General features: G+C 49.2%; 1 protein-coding gene across 1 annotated transcript in view; it reads right to left on the reverse strand.

The window, feature by feature from the left end:
* Nucleotides 1-22,159: 22,159 nt before the first annotated feature.
* The window catches only part of THOC1 (THO complex 1), a 36,451-nt gene continuing 35,191 nt past the window's right edge, over nucleotides 22,160-23,419 (reverse strand). The window contains exon 21 of the mRNA XM_040431789.1: nucleotides 22,160-23,399. Coding sequence (XP_040287723.1) covers nucleotides 23,104-23,399 — 296 coding nt within the window. The 3' untranslated portion in view covers nucleotides 22,160-23,103. The remainder of the gene's footprint in view (nucleotides 23,400-23,419) is intronic.

Here is a 23,419-nt window from a genome sequence, read left to right on the forward strand (position 1 = left end):
CAGACGGCCCGCACTTTATGCAGCAGCTCTGACATGTCGGGGTAGTTGCGAATGAACTTCTGCACCACCAAATTCAGCACATGCGCCAGGCAAGGGATGTGCGTCAAACCGGCTACCCAGAGCTGCAACGAGATTTTGCCCATTATCGCACACCACCAGGCCGGGCTTGAGGCTCACCGGCAGCAACAGCTCGTCGGTCTGTTGTTCTATAGCCCGCCACAACTCCTGTGCGGTGTGGGGCCTGTCCCCCAAACATATGAGTTTCAGAACGGCCTGCTGACGTTTACCCCGGGCTGTGCTGAAGTTGGTGGTGAAGGTGTGTGGCTGACTGGATGAGCAGGTGGAAGAAGAGGAGGAGGAAGCTGAGGAGGAGGAGGAGACAGGAGGCAAAGAATGTTGCCCTGCGATCCTTGGCGGCGGAAGGACGTGAGCCTAACAGCTCTCCGCCTGGGGCCCAGCCGCCACTACATTTACCCAGTGTGCAGTTAGGGAGATATAGTGTCCCTGGCCGTGCATCGTCTTCCACCCAGTCTTGATCCCTGACCTTCTGTTCAGTCTGCACACTGCAGAAAGACGCAGCAGTTGGCACCTGTGTTTCGTCATCATCAGAGACATGCTGAGGTGGTATTCCCATGTCCTCATCATCAGGAAACATAAGTGGTTTTGCGTTAGTGCATTCTATCTCTTCCACCCCTGGGGAAGGGCTAGGTGGATGCCCTTGGGAAACCCTGGCAGCAGAGTCTTCAAACAGCATAAGAGACTGCTGCATAACTTGAGGCTCAGACAGTTTCCCTGATATGCATGGGGGTGATGTGACAGACTGATGGGCTTGGTTTTCATGCGCCATCTGTGCGCTTTCTGCAGAAGACTGGGTGGGAGATAATGTGAACGTGCTGGATGCACTGTCGGCCACCCAATTGACTAATGCCTGTACCTGCTCAGGCCTTACCATCCTTAGAACGGCATTGGGCCCCACCAAATATCCCTGTAAATTCTGGCGGCTACTGGTACCTGAGGTAGTTGGTACACTAGGACGTGTGGCTGTGGCAGAACGGCCACGTCCTCTCCCAGCACCAGAGGGTTCACTAACACCACCACGACCATGTCCACGTCCGCGTCCCTTACTAGTTGTTTTTCTCATTGTTACCGTTCACCACAATAAGAAAAATATTATTCGGGCCAATGTATTGAATTAAAATTCAGGCCTTTTTTTACAGACACCTAACACTGTCTGGCTATCTATTTAGGTACCGTATTACACTAATACAGGCACACAAGTAATGACAGATTTGGTTGAATATAAATGTCAGGCCTATTTTTTACGCGCTGTGTGACAGATATACCTTTAATCACAGAATTAGACTTGTATCTGCACTGTAGCGTGTGTGTTAAGTTTTTCAGAATGACACTATCAGCACCTTGAATCTAAGATATCCTTTTTGGGATAGATTTAAAGTAGAAATTTATATGAAAGAAGTAGGAGTGGTGATTTGAGTTAAAACTTAACTTTTAATTATTTAGGGTAGAATATGTCCCTACATGTGATGCTTCGATACAAGGAGAGTGTATGATAGCACAAGGGATACAAAATATATACTTGGTGCACGGCGGCACTTTTACATTCACAGTAAATAAGTGCACGGCGGCACCCAGAGTAACCGGTGGTCTTACCCTTTCAGCCACGGACCTCTGGTCTTAGGTGATGTCCAGCGCAAGCAGGTATGCTGTGGAAAAAAGAGAGCGAATGGGGGGCCGGAGGGGATGAGATTGGGTTGAAAGGTGCCTAGACAGCCCTAAGATATAAGTAATATCACGGCCCTAGCGTCCCATTTACGGAGCACCCGTTCTGATAAGAACGACCCCGTCCGGAACCTGGCCCTTTCGCTACTTGGCCCTATTGTGCCCTAGTGTAGCTAGTCCCTACACGCATGTTTCGTTTTTCGGAACTCATCAGGGGAATTTAGGCACACACAGGGGGGCAATATGATATGGGGACGTAACGTGTTGATATCTTTAGTTAGTCAACACATACATCACTATAGTTATGATAATGACACAATTGATACTTCAAAGTGGCAGCCTACTATCGGGGCTCCACTCCTGTATCAGGGCTGGGTACTTGCCTAATGATGTAGAGACAAGATGGAAGGGGTCGCTTGATGATGGCCCGATCCCTCGTGTGGAGCTCAGCGGCGTGTCCAGAGGCTGTGATGAAGCCTGCTCCCAGGGAATCGCCCGCTCCTATTTGAACATCTTGTGGTCTCAGAACGAGGCCTGAAGCGCAGCGCGATGACGTCAGTGCTGTGGGAAGGCACTGTTCTGCCTCAGAAGGAGGCTTGGAGCGCAGCGCGGTGGCGTCAGCGGGGCAGCCGATGCAACCGCGCATGCGCATATTCACACCGAAGATAGTCAGCGTGATGTTTAGTATAATGACGTAATCCAATGGGGAGGCGTCTTAACATAGGGCTGAAGGTTGTGTCGTTAGCCCGGGACATATATTGACCCACAGCCATTGTTTACTTTGTTGCCTAGTAACCGGGACTTAGTGTGGCAAACATATTAATGACACCGTCTATAGCAAATGCGGTGTGTATTAATGTGACATTTCATGCAGTAGGATAAAAGTAGGAGTATTCTGGTCGGTACTGGACAAACACGGATGCATAGAGAGCAACCCATAATGCATAGGAACTTTTGTCTGAAAGAATGCACTTATGTGAAGTTAGAATCCAGTAGTGGATTTAAGTGGAGCGTCTCACAACAAAGTTTATTCTGTATGATAAATCTCATGTGTATTAAGTTCCATCTTTTCCTGACAGAGGCCCTCCCTACATCCAGATTTAAAGTAGGCCTGATATAGCAGAAACTACTAATTTTGAGAATGGCAAATTTGGGAATAGTTTTTCAACCCAGAACAAAAACTGTGCTTTTACGGTCACTAAATATAACTTGACCAGCTAAAACTGTAATGATTTGGAGGAATAGAAATGTCAGGCCTATTTTTTAGGCGCTGGGTGACAGGCTCAACTTGCCCCTGATGTAGTATATGGCCAAAAAATAACCACACTATTGATGGTTAAATGCACTTGGGTGACACAGGCTCAGCCTGCACCTGATGTAGTATATGGCCAAAAAATAACCACACTATTGATGGTTAAATGCACTTGATGAAAGCTTGACCCTGATGTAGGATATAGCAAAAAATAACCACACTATTGATGGTTAAATGCACTTGGGTGACACAGGCTCAGCCTGCACCTGATGTAGTATATGGCCAAAAAATAACCACACTATTGATGGTTAAATGCACTTGGGTGACACAGGCTCAGCCTGCACCTGATGTAGGATATAGCAAAAAATAACCACACTATTGATGGTTAAATGCACTTGGTGGTAGCTTGTGCTGACGCACCACAAGCCACAAAATGGCCGCAGATCACCCCATAAAAAAGTGATATAAAAACGCTCTGGGCAGCCTAAAAAAAGTAAGCAATTTAATATCAGCACTTCAATGATCCACAGCTGGAGATCGATCACTGAATTAAGTCTTTTGGAGGAGTTAATCTGCCTAATCTCGCAGCAGCAACCTCTCCCTACGCTTGTATCAGCAGAGTGACGTGCAGCGCTACGTGACCCAAGCTTATATAGAGGCTGGGTCACATGCGGCACTGGCCAATCACAGCCATGCCAATAGTAGGCAAGGCTGTGATGGCCTCTTGGGGCAAGTAGTATGACGCTTGTTGATTGGCTGCTTTGCAGCCTTTCAAAAAGCGCCAAGAAAGCGCCGAACACCGAACTCGAACTTTTACGAAAATGTTCAGTTCGGGTTCGCTCATCCCTAATAGGCATCCTTTATCAGGTATGGTTGAGACTGTGGAGCGCTTGCCTGCCCAGATTGCAGCAGCATTTGTCCTTCCCAGGGTATCTGCTGCTTTCATGCCCTGCTCCATGTCCCGGAGCAGGTCTCATAAGTGGCCTCCCCTCATAGTCCAGTCTCATTTGTTCTCAACATCCTGGGTCCTTCCTAGAAGAGGGCTAACACTGGCAGAGACACCTCATCTCTGGTTCTTTCCACCTCTCCAGGGGACACCTCTCACTCCAATTCTTAATCAGGGCAGAGTGACAAGCTGTCTTCTGCCATACAGGAGCTCATCTGAGCGGTTAAGGACACCTTTCCACCGAGGGAAGTCTACACCTCTCCAAGTGATTATTGTTCCCTACAACAGCAATTTCAAATCTGCAAAGGTTATCTGGTTTGCTGACACTACACTGTGTTTGTTTATGCGGCTATTGCAAGCTGAATTTTTCCTTTGCTGTATTTCACATATGCTGGATCCAACAAACTTTACTGGTTCTAGTGTGGATCAGGCAATCGTATTACCCACTCAGTTGGGTAACTGCTGTAGCTGACAAAACCTTTCTCGTTTTAGTGTGCATCACACAACCATATTACCTCCTTTGGGTGGAGTATTTGTGCCATTGCTACTGTAGGCTTCTAGCCTTCACTTGGGCCCAGGTCTCTCATCCTTCAACTTGTATTTCATAGATTCCTCCCTTGCTTTGAAGGTCATCCTTCATTCCAAGTGATGTAGGATGGTTTCCCCATCTTTTCCTGCTCCTAGGGTGCTTGATCTTTATCTGTCTGGCTTGTGGAGGAGGGACTGTTTGCGCTCTTCCTGTGGTGAAAATTTGCTATTCTATATCTCAGTATGTCCAGGCCACCAGTGCTTCTTGATTGTCCCTTTGCCCTGATGTCTGCACCTGGGCCCCCACAACGGTGTTTACCAAGGTCATGACAATTCTTTAGTCGGGGACAGTTCAGGGTTTTCTTTGCCTGGTTGTCTTTCCAGTAAGGTCCCCTCCCATCTATGCTCTACGGCAGCGGTCCCCAACCGCCGGGCCGCGGAAGATTGTTAGCTGGGCCGTGGCGATCAGGGCCGCCTTTATCGCGGTACTAATGAAGCGCTTCCATTATGAAAGCGCTTCATTAGTACAGGAGGACCAGGAAGCGGTGAAGGATCTGTACTCACCGCTTCCCGGTCCTCGGCTCGGCTATCGGCTGTGCACAGCGTGAGGTCACTCTGTGCGCCGCGATACACAGCAGGAAGAAGAGGATCGCGATGGTGACCAGGAGCAGCAGAGGTAAGTGTTTTTTTTTATTTGCGCTGACATATGGGGCTCATGGCTGACATGGGGGGCATAAGGGCTGGGGGCTAACATATGCCTGATGGCTGACACAAGGGCTGGGGGCTGACATAAGGGGCTGACATGGGGGGCTAAAATATGGCTGACATAAGGGGCTGGGGGCTAACATATGGCTGACATAAGGGGCTTATGGCTGACATAAGGGCTGGGGGCTGACATAAGGGCTGGGGGCTGACATATGGCTGATGGCTGACATGGGGGGCTGATAGATGGCTAAAGGTTGGGGGTTGATCTGAGGCATTGGGGGTCTGATCTGAGGTCTGATTAACATTGGGGGTCTGATTGCTGGTCTGACCTGAGGTGTAATAAAAAATAATATTTTTTTCTTATTGTTCTACTCTAAAACCTAGGTGCATCGTATAGGGCGAAAAATACGGTACAGTGCAGCAGAGACCCTAGTCAGTTTATATAGTCGTTATATACACTGCTCAAAAAAATAAAGGGAACACTTAAACAACACAATGTAACTCCAAGTCAATCACACTTCTGTGAAATCAAACTGTCCACTTAGGAAGCAACACTGAGTGACAATCAATTTCACATGATGTTGTGCAAATGGTATAGACAACAGGTGGAAATTATAGGCAATTAGCAAGACACCCCCAATAAAGGAGTGGTTCTGCAGGTGGTGACCACAGACCACTTCTCAGTTCCTATGCTTCCTGGCTGATGTTTTGGTCACTTTTGAATGCTGGCGGCGCTTTCACTCTAGTGGTAGCATGAGACGGAGTCTACAACCCACACAAGTGGCTCAGGTAGTGCAGCTTATCCAGGATGGCACATCAATGCGAGCTGTGGCAAGAATGTTTGCTGTGTCTATCAGCGTAGTGTCCAGAGCATGGAGGCGCTACCAGGAGACAGGCCAGTACATCAGGAGACGTGGAGGAGGCTGTAGGAGGGCAACAACCCAGCAGCAGGACCGCTACCGCCGCCTTTGTGCAAGGAGGAACAGGAGGAGCACTGCCAGAGCCTTGCAAAATGACCTCCAGCAGGCCATAAATGTGCATGTGTCTGCTCAAACGGTCAGAAACAGACTCCATGAGGGTGATATGAGGGCCCGACGTCCACAGGTGGGGTTGTGCTTACAGCCCAACACTGTGCAGGACGTTTGGCATTTGCCAGAGAACACCAAGATTGGCAAATTCGCCACTGGCGCCCTGTGCTCTTCACAGATGAAAGCAGGTTCACACTGAGCACATGTGACAGACGTGACAGAGTCTTGAGGCGCAGTGGAGAACGTTCTGCTGACTGCAACATCCTCCAGCATGACCGGTTTGGCATTGGGTCAGTAATGGTGTGGGGTGGCATTTCTTTGGAGGGCTGCACAGCCCTCCATGTGCTCGTCAGAGGTAGCCTGATTGCCATTAGGTACCGAGATGAGATCCTCAGACCCCTTGTGAGACCATATGCTGGTGCGGTTGGCCCTGGGTTCCTCCTAATGCAAGACAATGCTAGACCTCATGTGGCTGGAGTGTGTCAGCAGTTCCTGCAAGACGAAGGCATTGATGCTATGGACTGGCCCGCCCGTTCCCCAGACCTGAATCCAATTGAGCACATCTGGGACATTATGTCTCGCTCTATCCAACGTCACGTTGCACCACTGTCCAGGAGTTGGCAGATGCTTTAGTCCAGGTCTGGGAGGAGATCCCTCAGGAGACCGTCCGCCAGCTCATCAGGAGCATGCACAGGCATTGTAGAGAGGTCATACAGGCACGTGGAGGCCACACACACTACTGAGCCTCATTTTGACTTGTTTTAAGGACATTACATCAAAGTTGGATCAGCCTGTAGTGTTTTTCCACTTTAATTTTGTGTGACTCCAAATCCAGACCTCCATGGGTTGAAAAATTTGATTTCCATTTTTTTATTTTTGTGTGATTTTGTTGTCAGAAAGTATTTCAGAAGAATATTTAATTAATTCAGATCTAGGATGTGTTATTTTTGTGTTCCCTTTATTTTTTTGAGCAGTGTATTTTAATAAGCACCTTGTGTTTTGTTATGCGCGTCAGTCAGTCAGCGCCGACTAGCACCCCCTAAGCCCCGCCCCTACCCCTGTTCCTGGGAAAATGGTCTTGCATGTAACTGGTCCTTGGTGCAAAAAAGGTTGGGGACCACTGCTCTACGGGATTGCCTTTTTGTTTTGGTGGTTATTCCTCAGGGTCTTCCCTTTGTCTTTTCTTCAGTGTGGTTGTTCCTTTTGTTTAGAACCACTCTTGCCCTTTTCTCTAGCATTCTCTCTTCTGATGGTTTCTATTTCTAGAACTAGACGTAGAGTGTCCAGTTCTTCATCATCCGCAGCCTGCAGAGCTGACAGTCATTTTCACTCCTGGGAGTCATCTATGGCGGTTCATCAGTGGATAACTCTTGGTAGTCCACTTGCCGTTTCCGCAATGGGGGACCCTGGTTCCTGCAGACACCCTTTCCCCTAGTTCTTCTGTGGGCACCTTTTATGTACCTTTTCTCCCTTCTGTACATATGCCTCTTCCCCGGGTTTACAGGTGGTTTAGGCAGAAGGCATTTCCTTTGTGACCATGCATCTGCCTAGTCCTGCCTTCCCATGGCTCATATCTGTCCTTCTTAGTCTCTGTTTTTGTGTCCCGTTTGTTTTATTAATTTTTTTTTTGTCCCCTCCCCCTTGCATATGATATTTTTCTTGTCCTCAGGATCTCCTAGTGTTCTCCCACCATTCTTTGGCTGCTACCTGGTTCTCGAGCCATTCGGTCCTCTTCTTAGTTTTTCCTGTCAATCATATCCATTCTATGGCCTGTGCTGAGGCTTGTTTGGGTCGTACGGTTCTGCTAGAAGCTGTACACTAACCTATTTGAATGGCTTTCCTTCCACCCTCTGGCACTGCTTTTTGACAACCTCTGGTGATGTCCCCCAATTGTATTAACAAGAAATTTGGATTTTTGCACAGCATTCCTGAACTTAGACTTTTCTCCTCCTATTTAAACTTGAATGAGTTGTGAAAAGAGCCCACCTTCACCATTTCTGCTCTCTTTCATAGACAAATTACTTCCATTGCGCCCTTATTCTAGACAGTGTCTGACATTACTACACACTAAGTACTGTAGGCATAAAGCAGCTTCGTTTCTCCCTTTCATACCAGTGTAATTGTTTTGCAGTTTACACAAGTTTGGTACACATTGAAAGGGTGGATTCACATATGCGTTGTATTTTCTGTTAGAATTTAAGGACAGAATGCAAAACGGAAGCCTTTAGAGGCATTCCGTTTTGATCAGTCTTAATAGAGTTCTATAGGCACAAATAACGGTTCCATCTTGTTCCGTTATTTATAAGAAGGAAAAAAAAGTCCTGTGAACAGGGCCACAGGACCTTTCACTCAAGTAGTTTCCTAACTTGGACTTTGACAAAGTTCCTTCAAAGACTGGAAATTCCAAATACCCTGATCTATAAACCACTTGGCCATCTTCACCTAAGGGCTGATTCACAAAGCCGTGCTTGGTCCGGGAATTTGTATGGGAATATAGCCGTATCAGGCTGCACCTGTCAGTATACTACACTGTACTGCATAAGCAGTACAGTGTATTAGAGAAGCAATCAAAAGATAGACTGTTAAAAAAGTTTTATTGAATAAAAAAAAATTCTCCCAAGTAAAAATAAATAAACTTTTCAATGGAATAAATTGCAATAAAATCCCCACCACACATTTGGTATTGCGGTACCTGTAATGACCTGCCTGCACTACACAATTATCAGGTAATTTACCCTGTACAGTGAACATCTTTAAAAGAAAAACAAGCCAAAATTGCTGTTTGCTTATTCACCACAAAAAAAATTGAATAAAAAGAGATCAAAAAGTTACGTGGGGCGTGGCTTGTGAGTGCATGGAGTAAGACGCACGTTTCACTGCTCCTGCTAAGATCCTGCTCATTTACAGTGAAAGCGCACTCAAACTGCCTGAAACTACTTTACCTAAGGAGAGGAAGGTGTCCGGTGATTGCGGTGACAAAATCGGAGCCTGAAAATGCCGAGGAAATCGTCCAAACTGGCGAAACAAGACCGCATGGAGAAAATCCAAGATGGCGCCGGAAGTGGAGAGGGGTCGGCGCGGCAGGAGTTGGTGAGCCAGAGTGCGGCTGCTAAACTTAGTAAATATGCCAGATTGGACGGTGGAGTGGGCGATTCGGCCAGTGATAAAGGGACTGATATACCTACCTCCTCTGACCAGGAGGACGGATCCATGGACGGTGATGACCCGGTTTTCTCCGGTCAGCCGGTGCCCAATTCTGCGGTCCCTGAAATAGTTCCAGCAGACCTGCGGGCTGATTCTATAAGGGAGCCCACACTGAAAGATATAATGGTGGCAGTGGCAAGCTGCAACAGTACCCTCAAAGTGCTTGCAGTACAAGTTGGCAGCCTGAGATCAGATGTGTCCATAATCAGGCATGACCTGCATAAGATTTCTGAGCGCACTTCAGATCTGGAAAAGAGGGTGTCCTCACTGGAAGATGTTATTCAGCCCCTGCAAATGGCGTCAAAAATGAATGGGAAAGATATAGCTGCCTTATACGCCAAAGCGGATGATTTAGAGAACAGATCGCGGAGGAATAATTTGCGAATTGTTGGAATGCCAGAAAAAACAGAAGGGACCAATGCTACAGAGTTTGTGGAGAAATGGCTGCACCAGTTATTCCATGAGAAGGGCCTATCTTCCCTGTACGCGGTTGAGCGGGCGCACAGAGTCCCGTCGCGGCCGCTCCCGCCAGGCAGGCCTCCTCGCCCCATACTGGCGAAGATTCTACACTTTAAAGATCGGGACACTATCCTACGCCAGTCAAGGGACAATGATGAGATGGTCATGAATGGGGTCAGAGTGTCCATTTATCCGGATTATTCCAATGAGGTACAGTGGAGGAGAAGCAGATTTATAGATATAAAGAAAAGGCTCAGAGTACTACAAGTTCCATACGCCATGTTGTTTCCGGCCAGATTGCGAGTGGTGGCATTGGGATCCACCAGATTTTTTGAGGACCCTGATGAAGCGACACAGTGGCTGGACGTCCACGAGAGGCAATTGAGAAGTGGGGCCCTGGACACTTGAAGGAAACAGTTTGCAGTTTGTGTTCACTTTATATGCATAGGACTGCACCCTAATGTCACTTTAACGTTATACCTGTTATAAAGTGTATTGAGTGTTGATACCACATGGTAGATCCTGATGCAGGAGTAGGAAGTTGGGATAAGAAATGTATTTCCCAGTTGTGGAGAGGATTCTCTACCTGAGGGAGAGTGTTGGAATCAGAAATGATTTTTGTTCAGCATTGGGCATGGTGCTTGCAGATTGCCCTGCGTTAGAGTTGGATGTTTGGGAGGGGGGGGGGGGTTGGGGTTACTGTTCAAAGTAGTCTGATCATTGGGGAGGGGGAGGGACGGGGGGGGAGGGGGACGGGTCAGAGATGGGTGAGGGGCGTGAATTATGCGAGAGTGACTTTAGTATGGAGTGTGAGATTCAAACATGATGTAATCTTTCATTATGACACAGGTGATTAAAGTGTTGAGCTGGAATGTGAGGGGAATGGCTGATGCACGAAAAAGACAATGTATATTTCAATATTTGAGTCGATTTCAGCCGGCTATCTGCTGCTTACAGGAAACGCATTTGTCCAATGATAATGTGCAGTGGCTGAACAAAAATTGGGTAGGACATGTGGTACATGCAATCCATTCCTCTCACTCCAGGGGCGTAAGTGTGATTGTGCATAAAAGTATAAGGTATGAACATTTGAAGCAATGTGTGGATGCTGAGGGCAGGTATGTGTGTGTAGTGTGCAAGATTGATGGGATCCAGGTGGTGTTGGTGTCAGTGTATGTGCCTCCACCTTTTGCTTCCCCTTTAATAAGGGATATTATGACCTTTGTGGCGGACTTCCCTGGACTGCCGTGGCTGTTAGTGGGGGACTACAATTGTACATTGAATGACTCCATAGATAGGTGTCGGGTAGAAGGTGCAAGTGGATCACCGGGGAGCGTGGCTCTAAAGAATATTATGAGGGAAACTGGCTTACTTGATGTTTGGAGGCTGCGCAACCCTGATAAGCGGGTGTTTTCATGTAGATCTGCTACGCATCATTCACTATCACGCATAGATCTAGCTTTGGTTAATGATGTTATGCTGCCATTGATAAGAGATGTTATTTATCACCCTCGGTCGTTGTCTGACCATTCCCTGGTGCAGGTTGATCTGTGCCTGGGCGTGCTTAGGCAGGGACCGAGGTTGTGGAAATGTAACCCGCATTGGCTGAATGTACTGGGTGATCTGTCTGAGATTACTAGGGAGATCAGGGAGTACTTTTCTATTAATGGAGGGACGGCTTCAATTCACGGAGTATGGGATGCCATGAAAGCGTTTCTGAGAGGGGTATTGATCAAAGAAATAAGTAAGCATAAATCTAAATCCAGAGAGGCGGATGTTAAAGCTCATGTACAAGTGACTGAGTCTGAAAGGGAGTTTGGTAGAATCCACACCATGGCTAATAGTGAGGCGCTGGAGGTAGCTCAGGAACAACTGAGGTGTCACCTACTACAGGCTGCGGATAGGAAGCGTAGTTTCTATCGCCAAAGATCCTTTGAGGAGGGAGAGAAAGTTGGGCATTTGCTCTCAGTGGTTTCTCAGGCACAGAGGGGTTCTTCTTGTATACAAGAGCTAATGGATGGTAATGGGAATAGTAGCCAGGATACAAAAGGGATATTAGATATTCTAAAAGGGTTTTATGTCTCTCTTTATGCTTCCAAGGAGTCTAGCTCTGAGGAGGCCTTGTCCGCATTTCTGGCTGAGGCTCAGCTATCAGTGTTATCTGAGGAGGATAGGGAGAGACTGGAAGAGCCGATCACGCTGGAGGAGTTGGAGGTAGCTCTTGGGGGGATGGCGAATGGTAAGGCGCCGGGGGCAGACGGTATACCAGTGGAGGTATATAAAAAATTGCAAGGGTTACTTCTCCCTGAATTACTTAAGGTTCTTGAATATTCTCTGGAGACGGGTTCGCTACCACATTCTATGCAGGAGGCTATCATAGTAGTTATTCCTAAGCCTGGGAAAGATCCCAAAGTTCCTGATTCCTATAGACCAATTTCGCTACTAACAGCAGATGTGAAGCTCCTGGCGAAGGTGTTGGCGAACAGGCTGTCCAGGGTAATACTTACTATAGTGCACCCGGATCAAACGGGCTTTATGCCTGGGAAATCGACTGCTATAAATATCCATAGAGTATATACTAGTCTGAATATTCCAGCAGATAATGGAGGAGATAGGGCCTTACTTGCGTTAGACGCCGCTAAGGCGTTTGACAGTGTTGAATGGAACTACCTATGGGAAACATTGAGAGTCATGGGCTTTGGTACTCGATTTATTCAGTGGGTGAAAGTGTTGTATTCAAGCCCAAAAGCACGGATCAGAGCTAATGGGGGGCTGTCAGATAGCTTCTCTTTGGCCAGGGGCACCAGACAGGGGTGCCCATTGTCACCCTTGTTGTTTGCGTTAGCAATTGAACCACTTGCAGCCCTTATCCGCCTGTCACCTCATATTGTGGGGTTTAGATATGGTGAGACGCAAAACAAAGTGGCAATGTATGCTGATGACACTATGCTATTTTTGGGTGACACTGGGGGCTCTCTGGATGCGGCCATGGCTTTGATAGATAAATTTGGTGGCTTCTCTGGACTTCGGATAAATTGGCAGAAGTCTGCCTTGATGCCGGTAGACGGACAGGCACTCTCTGGTGTGCGGGCAGATAGTTTGATTCCCTGGGTGGGCAAGTTTAAATATTTGGGGCTATATATAACACCTAGACTGCTAGATTTTGAAGAGCTTAATTTAACTCCTTTGCTAAATACCTTCAGGCTTAAGGCAAGGACATGGGGTAGACTCTTTTTGTCAGTAGTGGGCAGAGTGAATCTCCTAAAAATGGTAATGATGCCTCAGTTACTATATATATTGAATAATGCACCTGTATGGATCCCAGTGGAGAGATTTAGAAAAATACACTCGATATTTAGAGATCTCATCTGGAAATATGGTCAAGCTAGAATTAAGCTGGAGACGCTGCAATATCCCAAGGCTGAAGGTGGCTTAGCTGTCCCTAACGCCTGGATTTATTTCTTAGCCTCTCAGTGTCAACATTTCAAGGGTTGGATGGAATTTCAGCTACCAGATGTGACGGGGAAGATACTGCAACACTGGTTGGGTAGTAGGGATCTTATGGGTATTCTGGAAGGTGCAGGGATGCATGGGGGAAGAGAGAAAGCGACGCTTATAGAGCTTATGAAAAAAGTGTGGGCAAAGGTGAAATTGATCAGGGGAGTTGGTGGGGTAGGAGAGCTTTCCCCAATATGGAACAATAACCTGTTGCCAGAATTCACTTCTCTATCAGGAATCCGAAATTGGGAATCCCATGGAGTAATGAGGATAGGTCAATTGATTGAGACTAGTGTATTTAAATCATTTCAAGGTCTACAGCAGGAATTCAACATTCCCAAAGTGTGGTTCTATCAATATCTGCAACTGAGACACGCCTATGAGGTCACGATAAGGAAGGGATGCACTATTGCAAAAGTGGATGTGGTCCATAAACTGGTTCTCCCAGCTGGAGGAAATAGAGGTTTGATATCACAGGTGTATACTCTGCTTTTAGACAAATTTCTGGTAGAATTCCCCCTTACTAGGATGAGAAAATGGGAAAAGGATCTGGGGGACATCCCTAAGGAACAGTGGGAAAATATATTGGAGGCAATTCCGAGAGTGTCTGTAAGTGAACAGGGCAAGTTGTCACAACTATTTATCATCCACAGAGTTTACAAAACTCCAGTGTTTTTACGGAAAATTGGGATTAGAACTGATGATAATTGTCCAAAATGTATGGCGGAAGGTGCAGATCTATTTCATATGCTTTGGTCTTGTCCAGTGCTAAGTAGATATTGGGACGAGGTGTTGACTTTGATTAATCGTAACCTGGAGTTGAGGGTGCAGAAGGACCCTAAGATATGTGTGCTGGGATATGTGAAGGAGATTGGTGGGGGAGAGGCGGTCAAGGTGGCAGTTGGGAGACTACTGTATGTGGCCAGGAAATTGATTGCCTTTAGGTGGATCCAGGGGAGTCCGCCAACTGTGGATGAATTTGTGAGAAAGGTGCATGATATGTTAACATTAGAGAAGGGAGTGTTTGTTAGGAGGGGATGTCCATTGAAGTTTGAAAAGTTGTGGAATGAATGGTTGTCTCACACTCATGTTGTAATATAAAAGGTCTTGGAAACTCATGCTCTGATCTGGGGAAGGGGGGGGTTTGGCTGTTGGGGGAGGGGGGGGTGGGTGTTGTTGGGGTTATAACAGTCAAATGACTCTGTAAATGATTTGTCTTTATCTTGGTATATTCATTATGTATAATGATTGTAGAAGATGTAACAAATATATGGACATATGATAATGTTTTTATAATTGTGTATATTTGAGATGCGGAGGGGAGAAAACACCAAGAAAATTGTGATGCAAAATGTATTGTGATATACCAACTTTATTTGAACAATAAAAAACGATTTGATTGAAAAAAAGTGTTACATACCCTAAAATGATACCAATGAAAACTTGTCGTCCTGCAAGAATCCAGCTCCCATAGCTTTGTAGAATGAAAAAAAAGAAGTTATGTCTTGGGATGCAGCAATGTAAAACCTTTTTTTTTTTTTTTTTTTTAAGGGTTTTATTGGTATCGCTGTAATCGTACTGACCCACAGAATAAAGTTATGTTATTTATGGAAAAAATAAAAAGGAGACTTTTGTATTACTTACCAGTAAAGTCTCTTTCTCGCTCTTCCTTGGGGGACACAGGAAACCATGGGTATAGCTCTGCTCTCTAGGAGGCGTGACACTAAGTGAAAGCTGTAAGCCCCTCCTCCATCAGCTATACCCTTCAGCCTGGAGAAGAGACTGCCAGTTGCGTGTCCAAGTAGTGAAAGATAACCACCAACCGGAAAAAGAACTGTCGAGCCCCAACGGGGGCAACCAAGCCGGAACCACAACTGTAACCCAAATGAAGGGCGGGTGCTGTGTCCCCCAAGGAAGAGCGAGAAAGAGACTTTACTGGTAAGTAATACAAAAGTCTCCTTTTCTCGCCCATATTCCTTGGGGGACACAGGAAACCATGGGACGTTCCAGAGCAGTCCCAGAAGGGAGGGACCAGAACAAACTCAACCAACACCAGAGGCATCACTCAACTGCCGCCTGCAACACCAGACGGCCTAAAGCAGCGTCAGCCGACGCATGAGTATGCACCCTGTAGAACTTGGTGAAGGTGTGCAAGGAGGACCAAGTGGCCGCCTTGCAAATCTGCTCCGTAGAAGCCCGATTCCTCTGAGCCCAGGAAGCCCCGACCGCTCTAGTGGAGTGAGCGGTAACACCAAGGGGCGGAACCTTGCCCTTGGCGAGATAAGCCTCAGTAACAGCCATCTTGACAAAACGGGCGATAGCCACTTTGGATGCCGCCATCCCTCTGCGCGACCCTTCCGGGACCACAAAGAGCGAGTCAGTATGCCTGAAAGAGCTGGTTACTTCCAGGTAAATCTTGAGCGCCCTGACAACGTCCAGGCGATGAAGCTTCCTCTCCCGCGGGTGGGAAGGGGAAGGACACAAAGAGGGGAGAACGATGTCCTCGTTCAGATGAAAGGCGGAGACCACCTTAGGAAGGAAGGAAGGGACCGGACGAAGAACCACCTTGTCCTGGTGGAACACTAGGAAAGGTTCCAGACAGGAGAGTGCAGCCAATTCGGACACCCACCGAAGAGAGGTGACGGCTACAAGGAAAATAACCTTGCAGGACAGAAGTCGCAAGGAAACCGTCCGCAGAGGCTCGAAAGGGGAAGCCTGGAGCGCTGAGAGAACCAGGTTCAGGTCCCAGGGCGGTACCGGAGGACGGTACGGGGGAACCGCGTGAGCCACGCCCTGAAGGAAGGTCTTGACAGGACCAAGGGGGGCCAGTGGGCGCTGAAACAAAATGGACAGCGCAGACACCTGACCCTTCAAAGAACTAAGGCCCAGCCCTTGGGCCAGTCCGCTCTGCAGGAAGGACAAAACGGTGGGGAGAGAAAAGCGGAGCGGAGGAATCCCCAGATCGGCACAGAACCCCAAAAAGGTCCTCCAGGTCCTATAATAGATCCTAGAAGAGGACGGCTTACGGGCGCGGATCATGGTGCGGACGACGTCCGCAGAAAAACCCCTACGCGTCAGGACGGTGGTCTCAACAACCACGCCGTCAAACGTAGGGACCCTAAACGCGGGTGGAAGATCGGTCCCTGAGAGAGAAGATCTTCCCTGGCGGGCAGCGGCCAGGGCGCGTCTGCCAGGAGCAGCATGAGGTCGGCATACCAAGACCGGCGGGGCCAGTCCGGAGCGACCAGAATCACCGAGACGCCTTCCGCCGCTATCTTCCGAAGGACCTTGGGCAGGAGAGGGATGGGAGGGAATATGTATGGGCGCGCGAAGCCTCGCCAAGGAAGAACGAGGGCGTCGGCTCCGCAAGCTCCCGGATCCCTGGCCCTGGACAGATAGGCGGGGACCTTGTGATTGAATTTTGAGGCCATGAGGTCCACGTCCGGTATGCCCCAACGAAGGCAAATGGCCTCGAATACCTCCGGGTGAAGAGACCACTCGCCGGGGTCGACGGTGGTGCGACTGAGGAAGTCCGCCGCCCAATTGTCCACCCCTGGAATAAAAATTGCAGATAGGGCCGGGACGTGGGCTTCCGCCCAACGGAGAATGCTGGTGACCTCCCGCATTGCTGCAGCGCTGCGAGTGCCCCCCTGGTGGTTTATGTACGCCACAGCCGTGGCGTTGTCCGATTGTACACGAACAGGATGACCCTTCAGCAGATGAGTCCAGTGTCGTAGAGACAGAAGGGCCGCTCTCAGCTCCAGGACATTGATCGAGAGTTTGGACTCCGATGGAGACCAAATGCCCTGGACGGATCGGGGAGGAAACACGCCTCCCCAGCCCAAGAGACTGGCATCGGTTGTAACCACCAACCAGTTGAGTGGCAGAAAGGACCTGCCCAGAAGAGGGGACTGTAACCACCAGCGGAGAGATGACCGCACTGGAGGCGATAGACGGAAGGGATGATCCAGAGACTCCGGCGATTTGTCCCAGGAGGAGATGATCGCCCGTTGGAGAGGGCGGGAGTGAAACTGCGCAAATGGGATCGCCTCGAAGCAGGCAACCATCTGCCCCAAGACCCGCATGCAGAAGCGGAAGGACGGTCGACGGTGGAGAAGGAGACCCCGAACCGCCCCACGGAGGGTCAGACGTTTTTCCGAGGGAAGACGTACCTCCGCCGCTCCTGTGTCTAAAAGCATTCACAGGAAGACTAGCTGTCTGGAGGGGGGAAGGGAGGACTTGGGGAAGTTGATGACCCAACCGAACCTCGCCAGAGTCTCTAGAGTGAGATCCACGCTGGCAACCGCTTGAGAAAGGGACGGAGCCTTGATGAGGATATCGTCCAAGTACGGTAGCAGAAAAACACCCCTGGAACGGAGTAAGGCCAAAACCGGGGCCAGGACCTTGGTGAACACCCGGGGGGCAGTTGCCAGCCCAAAGGGAAGGGCGACAAACTGGAAGTGGAGGTCCCCCACGGCGAATCGGAGGAAGCGATGGTGACACCGGGCTACCGGAACATGGAGGTAGGCATCCTGTATATCGATGGAAAACATGAAATCTCCCTGCTCCAGGGAAGCCACCGCGGAACGGAGGGACTCCATCCGAAAGCGTCGAAGGAGGAGAAAACGGTTGAGCTTTTTGAGGTCCAAAATGGGCCGCACCGAACCTCCCTTCTTGGGAACTACAAAGAGGTTCGAGTAGAACCCTTGGAACCTTTCCTCTAGAGGAACGGGGGTAATCACCCCCCTGTCCAGTAAGGCTTGAACGGCCGCGGAGAACGCAGCCGCGCTTTTCGGGTCCCACGGCGGGCGGGAGCGAAAGAACCGATCTGGAGGGAAGGATGCAAATTCGATTTTGTATCCGGAGGACACAATTTCGAGGGCCCAGACGTCGGAGACGTGAGCCATCCAGACGTCCCTGAAAAGGAGGAGCCGGCCTCCCACCCGGGTGGGTGGGGGCGCGCCTTCAGGCAGAGGACTGCTTTGCTGCGGGTGTGCGGGCAGCCTGCGGCTTGCGCCAGGAGGGCTGCGCCCGAAAAAACGGCTTCCTACGCTTGTCCTGGGGAGGAGCCGAAGCGGCAGCTGTGGTGGGGGCCCCAGAGGCCCTGCGGGAGGACCGAAAACGAGACGCACCAGGGCGTCCGCGGGGGGCGCCCCTTGCTTGGGGTTGAGGAAGATGGGTGCTTTTACCACCCGTGGCCTCCGAAATAAGTTCGTCTAGGCGGACCCCGAAAAGGCGGGAACCCGCAAACGGTAGCCCCGCCAAGGAACGTTTGGAGGCAGCGTCCGCTTTCCAAACCTTCAGCCAGAGCTCCCTCCTGACGGAAACTGCCAGGGCGGAGGAGCGTGCAATAAGGGCTCCCGCATCAAGGGAGGCCTCACAAACAAAATTCCCGGCCCGAATAATAAGCTGGGCCAAGGAACGTAGGTCCTGGATGGGGACGTCCGAGTCCAACTCCTGTTCCAGCTGCGCACCCCAAGCAGAGATTGCTTTCCCTGCCCAAGCAGAGGCAAAAACCGGTCTGAGAGCAGAACCGGAGGCAGCAAAAATGCCCTTGGAAAGGGTCTCCATGCGACGGTCCTCCGCTGACTGAAGAGAGGACCCGTCGGGAACAGGGATGGCCGTGTTCTTTGACAGCCGGGCCACAGGGGGGTCCACCTTGGGTGGGGAAGACCATGTGGCCACGACATCGGCTGGAAAGGGATAGCAAATGTCCAGCTTCTTGGGGCTGACAAAACGGGCGTCCGGGCGAGCCCAAGCCTTAGACACCACAGAGGAGAAATCAGAGTGGATTGGAAAGACTTTTGAGGCCTGCCTGGGTCTGATAAAGGAGACGCTAGCTGCGTCAGAGCTAGGGGGATCATCCTGCACCTTAAAGGTGTCACGAATATCAGAGATGAGCTGACCCATTGCTGAGGCTAGCTTGGACGGCAGGGCCGAGTCCATTTCCAAATCTGAAACCGCCAATTCACCTTCAGAGAGCGAATCCTTTGGAGAGGAGAGGCTCGTCTGGGTGCGCACGCGTGGCGGGGAGAGTGAGGCCTCAGAGGAGGAGGCTCGCTCTACTCTAATACGCTTCTGAGAGTGCCTAGCTCGGGAGGGGTCACTAAGAGAGAGTGAACCCGCTGCAGCGGCAGAAGCAGTGGACCCGGAGGGCGCGACAGTCAGAGAGGCGTCCTGCGGGGTAGGTGGCCTGTCTATTAGGCGGCCCACGACATGAGTGAGGCTTTCCACGGCCTGGGACAGGGATCTAGCCCAGTCAGGCGGGTCAGAGGAAGCAGGGAGCGACACAGCGGGCGACTGAGGCTGCGGTGGAGCTCGGCATGCAGTACAGTGCGGATCAGACTGCCCCCGGGGAAAGGGTTCCCTACAAGCAGTACAGGCATGGTACCAAGGCTTGGCGGCTGCAGAAGGGTCTGACATGGTGGAAAAAAGATGTTGCACTTAAAGTGGGAGACCCCAAGAAAAGTGGTGGCACGGAGGGGGTTAACAGTCCTACCAGACCCGGATGATGCAAGTGGCAGCGGTAAGGGGAACAGACTGAGGAGGCTGTGGAGGAGAGGCAGCAGCACGGAGATGAATGGCTTCAGGATCGCACGGCAGAGAGGATTCCACGCAGCACTGAGAAGTGGAGCCCGATGAAACCGGAAGTAGCGGAGCGCATGTAGGAAGCTCCGCCCCCCCTCTGCCGCGCTGAAGAAGAAGCAGAGCCGCGCGCGCGCGGCAAAATGATTTTAACCCCCAAGGATGATGAAGTGCCGGCCTGAAATGGCGCCGTTCACGCCAAGTAAGCGGCCCCCGCCGCGCCTGGATGTGGCAGACGGCTTGCTTTTTTTTCCTGCAGCCGTCCCCTGAAGGCAGCGTCCCTGCCAAGGACTTGCCCAGATAAACTCCCCTGCCCGATGTAGCAGTGGCCATGTAGCAGTGGCCAAGGGGGATGTAGCAGTGGCCATGGGAGCCCAGGAGGCCTGTAGCAGCGGTGGGAGGGAGGAAGGGAAGGCTGGAGCAGCCACTCTCACAATACGCTGTCTTCGCCCTCAGTCCATCCAGCGGGGGTCGCCCCTTCAGCTCCTGGCACCGCAGTGGCAGGAAGCCGGGGGAGGGACTTGGCGTGCGGACGACCCTGAGCTGGCGGGACGCAGGGGAGCGAGGCTGCCCTGGTCCACCTTGTCTTCTGTGGGGGAGGCAGCAGTGCGGAATTACCGGCACTGGCGCAACTCAACCCCGGGAGAAACAGAGGGGTCTAATGCGCCTCTGTTGTCCCTGTAGGTAGAAAAAAATCGAATTCAAAACAACAAATAACGCAAAAATAAAAAATCATAGGAAAACAACCCTGCATAAGCAGGGGGTGTCTTGCCTCCTTGGACACTAAGCAAAAACTGGGAGTCTCTTCTCCAGGCTGAAGGGTATAGCTGATGGAGGAGGGGCTTACAGCTTTCACTTAGTGTCACGCCTCCTAGAGAGCAGAGCTATACCCATGGTTTCCTGTGTCCCCCAAGGAATATGGGCGAGAAAAATGAACGCCACAAAACTCAATCCAATCTCCAATCCTTGCCATTAAAAACCAACTTGTCCTGCAAAAAACAAGCCCTCATACGGCTATATCAGCAGAAAAACTTTATAGCTCTTGGAATGTGATGAAGAAACAAATTGCTTGATCACTAAAGGGGGATACAGTCAACACAAAGCTTATTTGTATCAGTTATGTGGATAGTTTAACTAGCAGAATAATGGAACACAATGACAAACCTGGTCTAGTCCAGTGGAATGCATGGACACCACTCACTATTACAGGTTAGGTGGAGCACACACCACCATCCTGTGAGTCAGGTGGGTGGTGATCCACTTTCAGTGTCAGTCACTGCTATGTAAACAGTTTACTTACTGGTCTTATGAGGTTGAAGAACTGGAAGGTCGCTTAGCCACCAGTTGGGTTTTTGCCACCAGACCATTGGCCATGAAATTCTATTTGTGGATGATACAGACTCCCTCCGTTAGCATTTGATGTCTCCATTTAGTGCACCAATTCTGGCTGACTAGAAAGAGGTAAGTGAGGCATCATTACACCCCTTCCCCCTCTGGAGTAAGTTTATATTATTTTTACCTTTTTATTTTATGGTGCTTTACCAGGAACGGTCAGTTCTCTAAACCCTTTGTCCCCTTTTACATGAGAGTGTATTCCATACGGGTGCAATGCGTGAATTGAACGCATTGCACCAGCACTGAATCCTGAATCCATTTCTATGGGTCTGTGTACCCGAGCGTTGTTTTTAGTTACATGAAAATCGCAGCATGTTCTATATTCTGTGTTTTTTACGCAGCCCTGGTCCCATAAAAGTGAATGGGGCTTTCGTGAAAAACGCATTGCATCTGGATGGTTTCTAGGAGATGTTGTTTGTAATTCTTCAGGTTTTCTTTTTCACACGCATAAAAAATGCATCAAAATTCATAGCATCCGCATGAAAAAAAACTGAACTTAAGGCTACATTCACACGTCCGTGTGTGTGGATCTGCAAAACACGGACATCGGCGATGTGCGTTCCGAATTTTGCGGTCCGCACATCGCCGGCACTTAATAGAAATTGCCTTTTCTTGTCTTCTCAATTGCGGACAAGAATAGGACATGTTCTATATTTTTCGGGATCGGAATTGCGGATCCGCAATTCCAGGTCCCATAGAAATGAATGGGTCCGCAATTCCGTTCCGCAAAATGCGGAACGAAATTGCGGACGTGTGAATGGACCCTAAATCGCAGACAAAACTTACTGCACTTGCGTGCAAAACCAATCGATTTTTTTTCCTGAACAGATCTAGACACGATCCATATCGGTCATGTGGAAGAGGCCTTTCTTCCTTTCCCAACCTTGGAATGCAGTCTACTATTTTGATGTGGTTATATAACCCTTCAGATCTGCTGCTGGTCTGATTGAGATGCAATCCAAGGCTACCATTATTTTGATAAATCAGAATGGCCATTTGGAAGGCGTAATGCGCAACAAACATAATTCTCCCTTTCCAACCCTCAGCTCATTCCACCAGGGCAGAGCAGTTTTACAGGTTTGAGGGTCCATTACTGGTCTTTTCTCCATACTCCAGTCCTGTACTGTGCGTACTTTTGAATCATTGGATGCTTTGCAGTCAGCAGTCATGCTATGTATTTGGCATCCCATGGTCTTCTGAGTCTCCCAATGACACATGTAAAATCCTTTTCTTGTTCACTGGTGGACACTGCTCCCACCCACATTTTTTTTCCTGCTTTTTAGACACATACCTTCCAATAGTTTTCTTTTAGGTATACTGTCTAAACAAATATTACAACAGCTAGCAGTTTTGTGTTTTTTTTTTATTACTGGTCCTCCAGGAACATCAGTTTATTATAAAAAATGTCCAACAAAATCCCAAAACACTGCATTACAAAGCTTTAGACTACGGCTACACTGCGTAGTTGGCAGTGACCTTGCACAAGGCCATAGACAGCAGGGTATTGTATCACAACTAATGAAAGTGAAGGCGTTACTTCGGATCTGCAGGATTTCTTGAGGCTGTCATCAACGTGAAAGGGGCCACATTCTGACCAGCAAGTTGCCACAATATTAGCGGTGACACAGGCAGCGCTACACTGCAATATGTGGGCATGCAACATGTGTAATAGCCAAAGTAGCAGTGTAGCCCTAGTCTTTGTCTGCATGTGCTACCCAGAAGGAATGATGTACAGATCCCCATAATATGTAAATCCAACAGGTTTATGTTCCATTTTCAGTGTCATTACACAGGCTTTCTGCCAGGTCGCTCAACTGAGCTTGATTCAAAGCAGCTATCAGATTTTCAACAGTTGCATGAGGTCCTTCTCTATCCTGCCAAGCAACCAGTAGCAGTTTAGCCCTCATCTTTACATCCTCACTGTCAGATTCAATGCCTAGAATGTCGGAGTATTTCATCTCTAAGTGAGGCGCCAACGTCTTCCACTGTTCTTGTAGCTTATTAGCAAGTGACTCGATTAGCTCACCAGTGACCATCTTCCGCTGCTGGACCTCTGGACCTGGAAGAGCATTTAAATGG

Source organism: Bufo bufo, chromosome 5 (genome assembly GCF_905171765.1).
Source record: "Bufo bufo chromosome 5, aBufBuf1.1, whole genome shotgun sequence".
In the NCBI taxonomy this organism is placed as follows: domain Eukaryota; kingdom Metazoa; phylum Chordata; class Amphibia; order Anura; family Bufonidae; genus Bufo; species Bufo bufo.